The sequence below is a fragment of the Trichoplusia ni genome, chromosome 24, assembly GCF_003590095.1.
Source record: "Trichoplusia ni isolate ovarian cell line Hi5 chromosome 24, tn1, whole genome shotgun sequence".
Classification (NCBI taxonomy): Eukaryota; Metazoa; Arthropoda; class Insecta; order Lepidoptera; family Noctuidae; genus Trichoplusia; species Trichoplusia ni.
The window spans coordinates 1,529,735-1,547,497 of NC_039501.1; the positions used below are offsets into that span (position 1 = coordinate 1,529,735).

Below are 17,763 nucleotides of genomic sequence, written 5' to 3' on the forward strand. Positions count from 1 at the left end.
TAGGAAGCGGTGACGGGTGGGCAAAACTGGGTGCTGTCCAATGTAATTTGACCTTCACAAAGTGCTACTTAGTAGCCTAATTTGAGTAAATGGCTTTTGATTTTGATTTTTGCCCGAAAGTCGAAGTTTAATTAAAATTAAAACTAGCAATATTTCAATAAGAAAGGGTTAAATGTAGCAATATGCTTATATTTTAGTATTAATAAAACAAATAAGTAATGTTAAAATGGTATATTTATTACAATCCAATATCTCCAGCCGGCATCCATGTAACTTCTTACAAAATTTGTTTTACGCCGACATCATTAATAACTTCTACAACTTTATTATAAAATTATATAATCTTTTGGTACAATCCATTTTAAGTGCACTTTTACAAACTTTACCACTTTACGTGTCGTTTCGGCTACTCGAGTTAAGCATTCGGGGAAATTTATAATTTCCGGAAAAAAAGTGACATCGTAATACGCGTCGGCACAAAGCTTCAATATCGCTTAGAAAGCGTTAAAACTAATGAAAAATCGTCTGTATAACTTAATTTTTCAAGTAGTTCATTTAATGATTTACTATTTATATTTAAATATATATCTTCTTCTTTGTTTAAGAAGAAGGTTACTTAGAATGGATTGCTATTTGAGTTGGGTACTTTCACAATAATATTGAATGCTCAAATCTACATCTACCGTCTAAGTACTGGATTGAACGAAACTTTGGAAGATCCAATCCCTATGATATTGATAAAAAATCTACGTTACTGGTCTGCGAAAGTACTGCACTCAATAAATTGTAGGTTATTATGTCGGGTTTACATATACATTTGAGTTAATACATAACAGAATTCAGGCATGGTGTATAAGTAACATTTACTAATTTTGTATCGTCAACACATGAAAATTTCAAACTTAACGGCTTCGTTACGTTACAAATTTGACAAACACAAATATAGAGACAGACACAATTATTATATTGTACCATTGCTTATGGGTTTGGTCGAACAGCCGGAATACACAGTTTGAAATCAACAAGCTTGTATCATGAAAATTTAACAATATTACATAAATTTCTTACTCTGCAACAATTTGTTAACTAAAATTTTTAAGTTAAAACATGCAGTCAGGCCTCAATTAGCTAATATAATATATTCAGTGCCTTTTCGTATCACGATTCAAGAGTAACATGTAAGTTTGACAATTGAAACTATTATGTATCATCAATTTAATTATAAATAATATTTTTTTAACTCTTCCACCGAATTTGTACTAAATGCTATCATAGTATATTTACAGGGAAGTGAACGGGAAACAATAGTTTTTTTATTTGGTAAAAGCGCTTAAAACGACAAAAGAATTAGATAAATAGCGTTGGTTGTCCAGAGAGGTATTAACAGGGGATTTATTGTTTTAATTGCTAAAACCGAATCTCAAAGACAACATAAAGTGTAGAAAAGAATTGAGAAATGCATTAATCTCAGGCATATAGCTTGATAAGCTGTTCAAAAACATACATTGATATAACGTGGGTATATTTACATTTGAATGACCTGAATTCATACGGAAATAGACGTGGAAAGTTAAAACCTTCTGCACAACCCACACAAGGAAGTAAGGTCAAAGATGTGATTTAAAACAACAAACAATTTCGTTCGCGTAATATTACAAGCGGAAAATTTCAAGCATGCTTTGGCACTTTCACCATAAATAAGTAATTTTTTTTTTATATTTTTTACTAAGTGGAAGAAAGAATTGTAATACAAATGTCTATTACATTATAGAAGGGAACATTTACAAATTTAACCTATTACTCTATGAAAACAAATATACACACACAAACGAAGTAATTTATTTTATATTTTGACGGAAAGAGATCTGTTACGGATTTTGAAAATGTATCTTTACAAACGATGTACGAAGACAAGAAATTTTGTGTTACTCTCTAAAGATTTAGACACATGAGCGAATCGATCGACTACGAAACGGTTAAATCGAGAACTTAATCGTTTTCAATGGTGCAGTGTACCCTCGCCCATATGAACACATCACAAACAAACAAGCAAGATATTTTAGCGCTAAAAAATAATAAATTATAATAATTCACAAAATAATTTTATACTCAACTACTGTAAAGTGCTCAATCACACCAATTTACCTATTTTTTTCAATTAATTAATTATTTTTCATTATTCTAATCAAAAATACATAATAACCAACTTCAAAGAATTATTTCTAATGGTAATAATAGGGGAAAAAAGTATCTTAAAAATTAATAGTAACATTAAATAAAAGGATTAAAAAATAAAAACAGGTCTAACGTTATTTTTTCACGAACTAGATCAGAGGCTAACTACATTTAAAGAAATATAACTTACTCTTTTTTCTCGTTGAATAAATAATTTCTTTCCTCTGTTGTCTATGTCTACGCGTGAGCAAAGCGTCCATAATTTTATTGCATCACTATTTTGTCTCATTTGGAATTTGAGGTTAGCTGACGCCATATTGGGGGGAATTTAAAACTAGTATATAGTTGCCGTGAGGCGCAACAGTCTATGAATTGTCTATTTACGATAAGAGATGGCGCTGGTGTGGGGTCTCCGGTCAGACGGTAGGAACGAGGTTTCACCTGCGGCTGGCGCGGGCGCGGGTGCTGCGGCCCGGCGGCGTCTTCTTAGCTTTGCTGGCCTTGGCGGGCTTCGCTTTAGCTTTGGCGTTGTCTTTGCGTTTCACTTTGGTATTGGCGTTGGATTTCGCCGAGCGGTTGCTCTCGATGGAGTTGACGCGGCGGTCGGACTCGAAGGAGAAGGCGGGGATGACGGCCTTGACCTCGGAGGGCGACAGACTGATCTCCAGCCGCCGCCGCCGCGAGCGCGTCATGCGCCCGTTCTGCGGGTCCTGCAGGTCCAGCGTCAGCGGCGCGGTCTTGCTCCTCTTGGCGCGGACCACCTTCCTCTCCTCAGGCACGGCAGGCTCGGGGCTGCTCTTACGCGATGACCTTCCGTTCTGTCCTTTCTCCCTGAGGACAGGCTTGGTGACCTCCTCGTACCTCCTCTTGCGAGTCACCCTGGTCACTACGGTCTTCTCGTTTTCTATAGATTCTTTAGTGGCCCTTGTCTTATCCGGAACGCTGGTATTCCTGAGCACTCGTTTCTCCACTTGTTTCCTCGGTCGGCCGCGTTTAGCCGTAGTTTCTACTTTACTGCGGAGTTCTCGATCCCCGCTACCGTTGACTTCCTTCTTAGCTTGTCTGGTCTCCATTTTTCTGCGTTTCCTTGGTACGGGGGATTTGGATTTCTTTGCGCGACTAGTTTTGGGGAATGCGACTTCTGTGCCGTCGAGACCTTGACTGCTTTCTATATAGATGTAATCGTCTAACTTAGATCTAGATTTCGCGTATGTCTTTTCTACTGGTTTGACGGTTGGTACGTCGTCGTCCATGTCTGGGTAGGTTGGTTCCGCTGCTTCCGTAACGGGGGTTTCGATAGTGTTCGCTTTGATGAGTTCGACGTCGTTCTCTATGGAGTTCTTGTTCATTCTATTCTTGAGTGTGTTTATGGTGTCTAGTAGGGAGTGTTCCTGCGTGTCCTGGTCGTTGGTGTCTGACTGTGAGGTGCCCGCCTCGGACGCGCTAGACTCCCGATGCTTGTTCTTGTAGCGACGCTTGTAGAGATCCGCTTTCGTCATGTCCTGTGGACGGTGGAATATGGTTTTATTATAAACATGGGAAATTAAGTTACCAAGAATCTTTTCGCATTAAGTTGAGATACAGCTTAATGTGTTTATCCAACCATTTAATAGGCTTTAACCAGCATATCATTATCTTTGTTTCTATAATATAATCAAGAAGGGGGACATCCCAAAAAGTACTTTTATTGTGGTCTAGCAACCTAGTGACCGTTATCAATATTCTTTGTACCAATAAATTTGCCTCGAGACAGAACTTCGACATATTTCATATGTGGATTATGTTAATGGCTAGAAGAATATTGAAAATAGCCGATGCTATATTGACAGATACTCACAGCAAGTTTAAAGCTATTATTCTCGGGTATGCTGATGCCGAGCGCGGCCAGCAGCTCGTCAGTGCCGAACCTCCGCAGCGGGTCCACCGCCAGCAGGCCCAGGATGATGCGCTTGCTCTCCGTAGAGATCTTCTCCCAGATCGGACCTGAAGAGACGCAATTAATATGTTATTGTAGATCAAACTGATTAAGGAAAAATCTAGATAGGACAATTAGAATGAGGTATTTTCCTTAAAAAACACGACTCGAAAACGGGACACGACGTGATTTAAGCTTTCATTAGGGCTTTTATAGCCGTAAGTCCGAAGTCGTTTGACATTTATTAAGTTTGGATAAGTATTTTATATTTCAAGTCAGTTGTGTTTTTGTAATTAAGAAATATTATTCAAAATTAATATCGATTAAAAATCAATCGATCTTTACAAATACTTCACCCATAGGTTTTAAATTAAGCTTTAAATTGCTGAAATCCTCATTAAGTTTTTAAAAGAAACATAACAGAAAAATGTTGTTTACAATACTGACCATCCATGGTAAAGTTCCCGGTCCTGATTCTGTCCATGAAGGACGTGATGGGCTCCTTCTTGGAAACAGGCTGGAACGGCGCCTTGCCGCATAGCATGTAGTACTGTAGTAGAAAAATAACAAGTTGATATCGAGAATTCCTTTGTCAACTTGTAGAATAGATTGAATTTATAAATTGGCTCGAAGAGAGGAATTCCTTTATCTATTTTATATGTATCTCACTCACAGGAATTTAATCCTTGTATTGGAGGTTTTACGGTTTCACAAACATTCAAGTCTCATGCACAAATACAACTAGAATAAGGACAAGCTTTTATGGATAGCATCAACGCTTGTCTTACCCGAGGATCGAACCTACGACATGTGGTGACCTCATCCAGTCGGATGCAAAATTGCAGTGATATGTTAAGGGTATAAAAGTTTTGTAAAAAAGAAGTCTTTGAAAAGCTCACACTCTAGAGCCGATAATAGATCTCGATGGCGTGCAATTTGGGAGGCCTATGTCCAACAGTCGACGAACATGGGATGATGATACGAGATATATTATACTTACATAGACGACCCCCAGACTCCAGAGGTCGCACTGCGGGCCGTAGCCGGGCGCGGCCGCCGAGCGCGCGCGGGACACCACCTCCGGGGCCGCGTACGGTAAGCTGGTACGATACAACAATACGATATTACATTTGTAGATACAACTTGTAAAGTTTGAGGACTAAATTCTCGTATACCGCACGATTTGTATATGAATTTATATTTTTCTGTATAATCTTGGAAGACAAGTTCTATTAGAAGTTTCTCGGATGGTTTTTCCTTTCCAGCTAAAGCTAAAACATTAAGCATCAGAGACAATCAGAGTGTTTTGACGTTTTTAAAGTGTTATAGTAGTGTACTTTCTTTTTTCGCATGGTTCATGTACATTGTACAAAATAGTGTCAAAGTTTTACAGATGCAATTTGTGTCTGACATGGCACGCCATGACACGACTTTCAAAATCCTCAGTTATGCGGGATCCTGTATGATCTTTCCCCTCACTATATTTTACAGGTTTTAACTTAGGACAAGATTTCGAAAATACATTGATGCGTAATGGTATTCGAACCTGCATCCTCTATCTTAGCAGTCCAACGGTCATACTAAGCTGGCACTGCTATAGTATTATGAAAGTGTAAGTACTATAGGTAAGTGTATTACCTGAAGCAAGGCGTCATCATCCGCGGCCTCTCCTCGGCGCAGTCGGGCGTGCGGCGCGCGAACCCGAAGTCCACTACTTTGACTTTAGCCTCGCTCAAGCGGCTGCTTGATAGTAGGATGTTCTGGAAATAATATACAAGGTGAGTGTGTTTTCTATGAGGTTGAAAGATAGTGTGAAAAACATCAGTGTTTAGTTGAATTTGTCTAAAGTTATGGAATGTGGGCAGGTGCTAAGATATATAGACTATCGTTGAGCTTTTTTAAAAAATGTCCTTTTAAGTAGGTGAAACAAATCAATGCTGACGTAAAACGTGAGTAAATCAAGTGATTACTTCCGAATCAGTGTGATATTGTAGAATATGGACAGAATTATAAGGTTTTTATGATATATCTGGCTGCGTTTCAATCTACGACGTATTGTCTGTCTATCTGTGGCGTTATAGCCCCCGAATTAGCGATTCGGGAATTTCAATTTAGTTTTAAAAGTGACTGATTTTGGACACGATTGACCAAGATCGGTGGAGCCATTTATAAATTGAGGGGATTTTGAGGGTTCGGAACACATATGGCACATTTGGCATGTGGTACCTCTGGCTTGAGGTCCCTGTGCACGACCCTGCGCGCGTGCATGTGCCGCAGCGCCAGCGCCAGCTGCGCCAGCAGGCGCCGCGCCGCGCGCTCCTCCAGCGCGCCCGCCAGCTGCGCCGACAGCTCGCCGCCCGCCGCCAGCTCCGTCACTATGTACGTGAAGGCCTGCAGGGGGGGACAAACTAAACTATACCTCTGCATCTTAAATATAAACAACAACAATCCCGGACGAACCCAGAAAGGAAAACAAATTTTACAATTTTCCCTAGACAGATGAAGCAAATTTCAAATGCAATCAATTCGAGTAGAAAAGAACTGCAAACCAAACATGCAGTTAATATAGTTAGAAATGTCTTTTCCTTTCACAATATTAATACCCCCAGAATCAAATACCCACAAAAATGACACATACTTCCTTCTCAAAATTTCTCAGAATTAGCAAATACTCATAAGATTCGCACTTTAATACATAACAATAAGGTTCAAAATCATATAGCACAAAGTATCAAAACTTACAGAATCATGGAAGACCTCGTGCAGCGTGATGATGTAGGGGCATCCCTGACACGCCTTCAGCAGCTCGATCTCTTGCTTGATGTCTTTCTTTTGAGTCGAGATTATCTGATGAAAGAGTATGAAGTAAGTTCACTTACGTACATTTACGCCTAAAGTACGAGTACATTGCCTATCAAAACATTGTAATCGTGTAGTGTATGTCCCATACTCACTTTGACGGCGTATTCCTTGCCGGTCTGGCGGTGGATGCACTTCCTGCAGACGGAGTACGAGCCGTCGCCTAGAAGCGGAGTGCTCAGCTCCACAGCGTACTTTTGGAAGAACGGTGAGTCCTGAATGGATTATTAACAATATTAATACAAATCAGACAAGTATAAGACAGATTAGCATATTTTTTTAGAAAAAGGTGTTTCTTTTTTTTAATATCGAATTCTGCACTGAGGAATTTAATACTTCAAACGCAAAATTTTGAAATTTTTGGTCATCTAGAAATGTTCATCTGTAAAATTACAGTCTGGAAAGTTTCCAGTGATATAAGAAAGAAGGGTAAGATAAACCAATCAAATGTTCACATGATAGTAGGTATTTTAAATTACCCATTGCTTGTTGCCATTAAAAGTTTTACTATTTCTAACACTTTCCCTACCACAAACCATCTATATATCAATCAGTATTAAAATAAGTTACACTAGTAATTGACGTTACCTTAGCGACCCATCCTTTGAGTTTGTCGTGTTTCTGTCCCGTGGCTTGCATCCATATCTGGTCCGATATCACATTCTCGGAGAACAATATACTCGGCGCTACATATGAGTAACCTGTGAACGAAATGATTCTAAATCAAAACCCATGAAAGAGGTTCGAAACTGGAGAATTGCTAGGGCGAGAAATCGTGGTATTTTGGTTGATAGAGAGACCTTTAGAAGTTTATCTACCGAAAATCAAATACCACATGCATGTTTTAATGGTCGTGGGAAGTCTATGGGAATTCTTCGATTAGACAAAATACGTCCCAGTGAAACACCTGTTCATTTGTTTAAAGGGAATTTTCCCATATAAATTCAGCATTAGTCATTTACATAGCACTGAATAAAAAACATTGTCACTCAACACGTTCACCCAGTTGCAAGTATTGAAACATTATCATTTTTCATTCATCAGCAAACAGATCCGAATCTGGTTTGGTTTTCACGAGCGCATTGAGCATCTTCAACATCGGACCATTGTGTTTCAAAATGGGACAATAAGCTGTTTGTTTTCTAGAGCCGTTACAATTATTTGGCACATGAAAATGACCCTCCTTGGAATTTCTCGATAGTCTCCAGAGAGGTTGTAGTACAGGCTTACCAAGGAACAGTTTATCGTGATGCTTGGGCGCCTGCGCAGGCGAGTCGGTGGGCGGCATGCGCGTGAACTCGTCCGCGAAGTTGCACGTGTCGGCCGCGTGCGTCAGCACTGGCACGAACGGAGCCTTCACCTCGCGGTTGGCGACGCCTTCCCAGTCCAGGTTCTATGGGAGAATGGTAACTTAATAAGGTTTCTAGTACTTATTCTAGATGAGATTGTTATATAAATTCTGATCACCATTAGATCAGGTATAGTTTATGCATAGAGTAGATTGACGGCTATATTCAAGTACCACAATGAGTTATATAACTAAACAGTTAAAGTTACAATACGCCACTGTATTTATCACCGTCAATGGAAATTTAAAGGCATTTAAGTAAGTCACTAAATTAGATGTCATTCTTGAACCCCATCAGCAGGTGCTTGGGAAAAGATATCAACGTTATTCTTCTCTTTTATTCCTTTCACCGTGTTTTATTTTTGTCTAAGTTTTTTTCCTATTATTATAAGTACCTATCAGGTATGGTTGTATGGTATACCCGTTCCCGACATTCAACTAACCTCGGAACATGTATCTAACCTGGAAAAACGGATGCCTCTTGAGTTCCTCAGCGTCGCCCTCGCCACCGCCGAGCCGACGACGCGGGTCTTTCACTAGTAATCTGGGAAAATACAACACATCATTAGTGAATGTTTCAATTTTATTGCTACCAAAACATCTTCATCATAAGTTATTTGAAATAAAATCTGCTCTAACACAGTAAATCAAAACAAGAAGTACAATCAAAATTGGAGTCTCCTTTTATCTAGAAGAATTTATATCCTTAAATTTAAACAGGATTGAGTAGATAGGCGCGCAAATGGCTAAAGACATGCATAAAAATATTTAAAGAAAACGAGTTATTTCTCTCCAGGACATACAATTTAGCGAGTAGGCACAGGTCGATATACACTAAACATCTTGAGATATCTAAGACTTGGAACCTCATGCACTGTGATCCTGAATATAATAAATTCTTTTTCATTATGACAGAACGTTATATCGTTACATGTATTATCAAGATCTAGTGACTAATTTCGGTCCTGTACCTCAGTAATAATATCTATAATATTACTGTGCCTGATCGGAGTCTTCAATCACGAGCTGACGGGCATAACAAATATGCTAGTTATCACACTACACTCACTTCCTAATAAAGTCCTGCACTTCAGGACTGACATCGGGCGGCACGGGGTAGCTGCACCTCACAATCCTCTTCGTGATCTCCTGCTGTGTGTTCTTCTCGCCTTCCACTGTGAATGGAGAGGCTCCTGTCAGCAGCTCGTATGTCAGCACGCCGACGGACCACCAATCGACCGCCTAGAAAGAGAGGAAAGTAGGTTTAGATCTTCAGGTATTTAAAGTCAAGTCGTGCTAGACAGTGGCAGATAGGCAAAAAGATTGCGAAAACCATGTCGCTTTCAATATCAATAATAATAGGATAGATTGAGGGTCAGGTTTGCAACTGCTTAATATTCTGTATTTAGTTGACTTCGGCAAGACCAGAAACTGGTACCAACGTATATTATAGGCTAGGTCGATGCAATTTAAATAAGTTCGTTTTGTTGTCAAATTGCAAATGACAATAATATTTAAACTACATGCGCCTTTTAAAAAAGCTTTCAGTAACTTTGTTGAAAAATAAGTCCCTTAATTACTACTTGGTCAATATTGAAGTGAAAGCCTCATAGCAACAATAGCGTACATAGTATCGAATAACACTAAAACGTGAACCTGCAGAGCCTTTATTACAAGGGAACAAGATCGATTTTACCGTGTCACCATAAATAACGTAGTAGATCAATAAAACACCAGATCGGCCTTGGATAAAAGTAATGAGAACAGAGCATTTCCTCCGAGATAATCGTGAATTAAACGGCACTGATAACAGGTGATAAGTCATTGTTTGAATTACTATTGGGATGTATCAATTATGAAGATAAATAGAAGACTAACAACCGTAAAACGTATGCAAGACTAGAACTTAGGTACGAAACGTTAGAATTGGTGTGGTGGCCTTGTGGTTCCCTGCATGGATTTGTAAGCATGGGTTGCAGGTTCGATAACAAAATAGGCAAAGTATCTACCAATGTGACTTTTTCGAAGTTATAATTTCGTAATTGTTCTACGATACGATAGGAATATATCATAGGGAAATCTTAATTACAATATACAATATGAGGTGTAAAATTTATTGTCCACAACTGCAACAGTGAGCACGAAAAGATTTTTGTCCGGTGATAGGTTGATAATGGATATATACTACAACAATTGCTATTTGTCTTACTATACTGCGGAAGACGAGAATGAAATATTAAACTTAATAAGAAACGAACTCAATGTCATCTTGAATACATCTCCTATAATAAATAAACGAAGTTTTAAATTTAATTCCGGAAGTAATTACATTTACAACTTCAAGTGAAATTTAAAGTACATACGAACAAGTGTGTTAAATAAATACTTAAATTAAAAACAAAATACACAAAAAGTCGCGTATATCGCCGTGATAAAATGTACATTTGACATTGGTATTCACGTGCGATATTGAAACAGAAATATAGAGAGATATGTATAGAAAAGACACGTGCCAAATAAAAAGAAAAACATTCGAAGCACGTTTTTAGATAACGACAAAATATACGTATAGTTGAGGAACATATTAACACAGCATTTAGCAAATATATGTATCCAAAAAACGACTAAAAAGTTCTTGTAATTTTCTTCGTGTGAGAAACGAAGATATCCGAATACATCCGATGTTAGCCGAACTCTCAAGAACATGCGCACGCGTCTTGTAAACCTTGGCGACTGATATTAACAACGCAACATAAATTGTGGTTATATTGTAAACAACTTTTTATGTAGAAAATAATGAAAGTACTTATATTTACAATTCTTGTTGCTATTAAGCAATTTGTCCTTTCATTGTGAGGTCTTGGATTACGCTTTCGTAAGTTGTAATTTTCTTTTAAGTTAAATATAGGCCGGCAGACAATGTTGTAAATTGAAGCCTATTTATGTCACCCCTTTTTATTATAGTAACGACCTCTCTTCATAATTTGTCCTTTAGATAAGAACGTGTAAGCCTATTTTTAGATGCGTGAATACATAAAATGTGTATTTTTAGATTGTGTTTACTCGTTACACGTTCATAACTGAGAAGCTAATATATTTTGTAAATTGTTTTTTTAATATTATTTATGACACAAACAATTAAACGAGTCATTAGGCCCTTATACTGAATGTACATTAAAGATATAAAATAACCGAACTTGGTACACAAAGAAGGCCCTTTTTTTAAAATATTACAAAAAACGACAATGTTTTAGTCAAATTTATCACCTATTGTTTACAGAATATAACCTTGTTTTATTTTGAAAACATAAACGAGTATTAAACTCAAGCTATAAGCCAATAAAGAATAGATTAAGTAAAACACTTAGTTCAAATTGTTTAGTTAATCGACTAAATTTAAACAAACACAGCTTTACAAGTGAGCCTATTGTACTGCGTTGTACGATCTGTAACAAAGGACTTATCTGAAAAGAGGTCAGTGGTTTGTTTACATCACGTCAAGATCCAAACATATGAACACACTTGACAGTTGAATTTGTTTAAAACTGGACTAGTTACACCTTGAGTGACCTAATGACCTAAATAATGGGTATTTTAATTTTGTTACTAAATTTTTACACTAAACTAAGAAAGTCTAAGTAGTTAGGAGAACGTTGCCGCGTTGGCTGTGGATAGGACATGACCACAAACCTAATAGCACTCTGCCTAAAATTGTATTATATTTTGAAATCTGTTAACTAGAGGTTTAATAAAATAAAAGTTGATTTTTTTATCTTTCAAAGATGTAAAAGAATTAAGAGTTTCTTAATTCCGTAGATAATTACCTAGACTCTATTTAAAAAGAGTCTATCATCGCTACAATAAAAAAAGGTCAACAAAAAAAAAACATTCTACATACAAATAACAAGATGAAATCACCGCAACAGTCTGACTTTGAAAAATTAAAATAATATCTTCCTCGTAAAATGCAACGATTGCAAGAGAGATATAACATATTTGCAACATCATGCACCGGAATCAACATCTTTTATTCCTCGAGATACCCGCCAAAATTTAGTTTATTTAGTTTTTATTGAGGAAATAAGATTTGATGAGCGACCTTAAAACAAAAGATGAATAATTTTTGGTTCTTTGATGAGGGTTCATCTGTCAGCACCAACAGTTGATTATGACTTAACGTTCTCTATACAATAAAGAAATGCAAAAATATGCTTCAGAGATGCTCAATAGAATTAACATTAACAGTAAATTATAAAATACGACTTTCAGAATATAATGGTGATTTCAACAATCCCTAGTTTTCGAAAAGCAGTATAAAATTCACAATACACAGTTGATTTAATGATGATCCTGATTTTATGATGACGTGGAATCAACTAGGCAACAGCTAGTAGGTCACTCAAAACACTCCCGACACCAAAGCTGAACTTCTTTTATCCTTTATATCTGCATAAGTCGTCTCCTAAATATCAATCGACATTAAAATTGAATAAAGATACAATTGGCATTGACTACTTAATTGGCAAACAATTATATTAATAGCTTATGAATTTTACGTCTGAGTGATTCTGATCGTGTGTTTAATGTTTTAAATTACAATTTTAGTTATCAATGATATGGATAATTATTATCTGGCATTTTTTGGAATATTTAGCTGACTTGACCTTGGAACGAATCTTGAGAAGTTTTATAGGTTGTCTTCTGACTAGCTCTTTTTCAAGTAATATTGGGGCCATTGGGGGTAACTTGCAGATTAAATGGATTTAGTGAAACACCTTAATTTATTAACACAGTATCCCATAGTAAGACAGGTCGTCGGAATTCTAATGACTTAAGATTTTCAATGCTCATCATTTCGTTAAGATCAATAGCCGAACATAAGGTGTTGTAGATAGCCTTTTAACTGGATAAGATTTAGACATAAATTCCCCACAAATCTATATCTCATGCTAATTTGCACTCACAACCAATAACAATAAGATTTATTTTCTCATAAACCACAATGCGATAATTTATCTAATTCTACAGGGAATGTAGTGTAATTACCGGGAGTTAGCGGCGTCGTTAGGTCTAACCGGTTGCCATGGTTACAGGTTTAGCAACAGCTGCGCCTGACAACTGTCAAACGTGTTTGTTTAACAACTGGGACAGCAGATTAAAGGGTGGTTTTGGGTAGGGCTATTAACTATAATCAATTCAGGTTTTGTATGCTTCAAATATATACATATGGTAGGCATTCCAGGTGGACCGATGACCTTGATCAAGATCGTAGGAAGAATTTAAGTTCGAGAAGTGTATGGTGTATGTACCGATCGTCGTGGAGAATTTTGGAAGCCTTTGTTCAGCAGTGGACCTATTCCGGGCTAAGATGATGATGATGGTAGGTACATTTTTTGATACTAAGTACGTTTTAATTTTTTTTTTTATTCGAATGAAGGTTTATAGTAATGGCTACCCTATGTTATTGATATTGGATAGTAAAACAAGTAATGATGTAGAGACATGTCGTTAATAGGACAGTGAGAACTAGAAACGTATTACCTGGTATTAACCATATTTGCATTATGTAAAACACTAAGAATAAACGGAATACCACATTTTTGCATACCGCTTATCTAATCACTACATCTCATTTTGCTGGGTAACACAGCAAGACTGGTTGTCAAGCAACATCAGTTTATAATCTAGTATTACAGCGACAGCTATACTTTCACTCTCATAAACTGAATTGTCAGTTAAAGTAACTCTAACGGTACCTCCAACTATTAACTTCACCAAATCGCGTTAACCGCTACTTAAATCTTCTAGATACTTTTTTGACAGATGGCAAAAATTTGCGACCCGTTACTGACAATACTACAGTTTTCACCGAGACTTAAAATACAATTGAAATTGACTCTTATAGCTGGGATCTAAGAGTCTAGTTTCGTTCGTGCGTTAAGTCTAGGAATCAAACCTTGATCATGGAAGGAGCGAGGCCACGCCGGCAATCTTGAGGAAGGTTAAATCGGTACAACACGAGTAAGCTATTACGGACTTTATGAAAATAGTGAATAAAGTCGAATTCTGTCTGCAATAATGAGGCGAGCTAAGTTAACATTGGATTTAGTACTTGATGCGGGAGGTAATAAGGTTGGTATTTGTTTGTCGTGTCGCATTCGTATCTAGGTCGTGGAAGAGTTTTTGGCAAGTCCGTTGGCTGGTAACAGAGTAAATTTACCGTCGGCAGAGAATGTGTTTGGTTTAAGATGATGCTTATTTCTTTTCTTTTATTTTATCGTACTTGGGTCACGTACACTATAACTAACTAAAGAGTTTGGTATCCTATTTGTAGAAACTTATTAGTCTACAATGTTCTTATATGTATTTCAATTTAAAAAAGGTTTTTATAAACCGAACTTACCAACCAGAACCCACCTTATTAATCTTACCCTTGCAATATCATGACGGGCCTGTTGGTCTAGTGGTTAGTGACCCTGACTGCTATACCGGGGGTCGTGGGTTCGATTGCCACCCAGGGCAAATGTTTATGTGATGAGCACGATCATTTGTTCTGTATCTGGGCGTAATTTATCTATATTATGTATGTATTTAGAAATATATAAGTATGTTTATCAGTTTTCTAGTACTCATAATACAAGCTCTGCTTAGTTTGAGAATAGATGGCGTTGTAAAAAAAAAAAGAAATAAAAAAAATACAAAACTCTGTAGAAAAATCTATGTCATTGTCAAAGTAAGAAAGATTTATAATATTTACAAACAAATAACATTATAACACAAATGCAGTAGATGCCATGGTTTCAGGAAATAGCAAGCCGTGCTTGGTACCGCCTCAAGAATAGATGTATAGTTGCATACAACGCGATTGCATTGGAAACATCATTAGAACTGCTTCACCCGGCTAATGGTATTTATTTAAGTGAAATATCAAGAGTATGGATGAACTAGATTACAGAGGGCAGTTTTAATTGGCATGGAATTATTTAGATTAATTAGAGAGGGAATAGTTTGTTTATTTGTTGTTTGTTTTAATCTGCGTCGGTAAGATAACTCTGTAGCCAAAAATGAAGGCGATTTCTCCGCAGTGAGATATGTGGACCGCGGTTAAAGATGAGTCATAGCAACATAATACCCAATTTTGAAAATATAATACAATCAAATCAATATCGCCAACAATCGCAATCAACCAAACCATATACTCAACATAAACTAACACTTAAAACAACATCATATAATATATGAAAGTTATTCTATAAAATACTTACGCATAAACTTTCACTGTCAATCTAACATCAACCCTCGATTACCGATTATTATAATTAGTTGGAAGAGATAAATTTGCGTCGTTATCGTGAATACCTTTGCAACCTTTATTGGATAGTTTGCTGTAGTCATTATCATGTTTGTGTTACATCCATCACAGTCATAACCTCTAGTTTGTGAAAGGTTGCAGTTTAATCTATTGTCAAAACAATTGATCACGATTTCGATTGGTTGACCGAAGACTACGGGACTTTTTAAAGTGTTAAATATGATATTTTATAGACAATTATCATTGTTTCGTGTTAATCAGTTTGGAGAAACCCATTGGAAGTTTGAAAATGATACTTATATACAGCCATAAATAACAATATAATCTGCGCAAAATTAACATATAGCAGAATTGAAATTGGGACTCTTTTGCTTAGCAGTGTTTTAAATATTTAGAAAATTTTGTCATACAAGATCGTCACGAGAGAAAAAGTTATGTAACGAATTATTTATTATGCGATAATTTCTGGTCATAACCGTGTCCTTTAAACAAATATAACAAAAACTATCCTACGAGGATACCTAGAAATGTCACAAACTAACAATTTAATGACGAGGAAACAGATAAACTACAAAAAAAATCTCATCTGGGCAAACAAGGCTGATCATCGGATATCATTTGATCTAATCACTTTATAATATAAGAAGTCACGATAAGGCAATCTCGTCTCAAGGATCTGTGAAGAAAATCTGAGGCTTACGACAAAGTAACATTACAAGATCAAAGGTTTAGCGTCCGCGGAGACTTAATTGATTTTCTATATTTATTAGAAAATGTAATGTTTAAAGATGATTAATAGCTTGTTATTATTGTATAGATAGGAAAAGTTTGTCTTCGCAATACACGCACAAATTAATAAACGTTAAAAAAACTATCTCCATTGAAAATCAAAGCTAGAATTTTGCTCAAATATTTAGATATGCCATAAGTAGTGATATACGGCTTCAACCGATACACATGCATCAAACACGGATTAAGCATTCTCGGGATATGCTAGAATAAAAATAATAATGGTATACTGTATTTTTCGGCTATTGTACAGAAACTGTTACATCATCTCAGAATTTATTTCCTTACGAACCAGTAAAGCTTAATAGACTCCCGTCTCTTGAAAAAAAAATAATCAAAACTATCACGTACTGTTGAGAACAGTTTAACAATAAATTGATTAAACGTATACTTATCGATTATCAAGTTTTAGTTGTAATATATTACTCATAGTTTTATAAATCAATGCCCTATTCACAATAAAGTAACTTGTAAATAAATAGACTAAAGTGATTAAGAGTGTTCGCACAACGCGCCGGTAAATACGGTGATTATTCATAAAACCGGGTTAACGAACACTATACACACAAACAAACATATTATGTGCATATTTACGTATACCTAGTTAATGCCCACTGGAATTTATACGAATGAATTTGCCTTTTAAGTTTTTACACTTCCTCGGTAACTTGGGATTTTTTTTCTGTTGTAAGTTGTATGTAAAGTTATTAATTGATATAATCACCGACAATGATCCGCATATTAGATGTATTTTTCCTGTGTGCTTCTCTCCTGCACAACCCACTCAAATTTGGCAATTGAAAACGATCGTTTTTACCAAGGAGGAAAGTCATAAGAATTTGAAGGAGAACGGCTCCAAATGGAGTAAAAAAACTACTAAAGAAAACCTAGCCTACACGTGTAATGCAAAACTAGGTTACACAGCTACAAATAAATCAAAAACGAACAATGCAAACAGTTTTCATTACAGCAAGTATAATAATTCAAGTATCGTGACACGAAGCTTTGAAATACAACTTTTACTTGAACTAATATTCTTCATATAAAAAAAAACAAGGCAATCGCTACTCGAAAACTGCTCTACCGTTTCCACAAAACATTTCTAGACATACAAACTTCGAGAAGGACAATGTAAAGTGCTATTAAGTGTTATATTGTTCTGTAATTTATGTAAGCAGTTTGGCAACGTAGGTTTCGCTCAATGCCAGCGCTTGGCAGATAATGATTTACGAAAATATTAAGGATAGCTCATTCGATTACATACATATGTATATATCTACTTACTAGCTTTTGCCCGCGACTTCGTTCGCGTGGACTTCAGGTTGAGTACGAACTCACATTAGAAACCTCAAAAATTGTAGCCTT

At 36.5% G+C, this 17,763-nt stretch overlaps 1 protein-coding gene across 1 annotated transcript in view; it reads right to left on the bottom strand.

The window, feature by feature from the left end:
• Window positions 1-216: 216 nt before the first annotated feature.
• The window catches only part of LOC113505113 (ribosomal protein S6 kinase alpha-5-like), a 44,974-nt gene continuing 27,427 nt past the window's right edge, over window positions 217-17,763 (bottom strand). The window contains exons 3-14 of the mRNA XM_026887639.1: window positions 9,367-9,539; window positions 8,760-8,841; window positions 8,180-8,342; window positions 7,538-7,650; window positions 7,045-7,164; window positions 6,833-6,937; window positions 6,317-6,481; window positions 5,729-5,850; window positions 5,091-5,190; window positions 4,538-4,640; window positions 4,013-4,158; window positions 217-3,677 (exon numbers count right to left, since the gene is read on the bottom strand). Of these exons, the coding sequence (XP_026743440.1) occupies window positions 2,613-3,677; window positions 4,013-4,158; window positions 4,538-4,640; window positions 5,091-5,190; window positions 5,729-5,850; window positions 6,317-6,481; window positions 6,833-6,937; window positions 7,045-7,164; window positions 7,538-7,650; window positions 8,180-8,342; window positions 8,760-8,841; window positions 9,367-9,539 (2,457 nt within the window). The 3' untranslated portion in view covers window positions 217-2,612. The remainder of the gene's footprint in view (window positions 3,678-4,012; window positions 4,159-4,537; window positions 4,641-5,090; window positions 5,191-5,728; window positions 5,851-6,316; window positions 6,482-6,832; window positions 6,938-7,044; window positions 7,165-7,537; window positions 7,651-8,179; window positions 8,343-8,759; window positions 8,842-9,366; window positions 9,540-17,763) is intronic.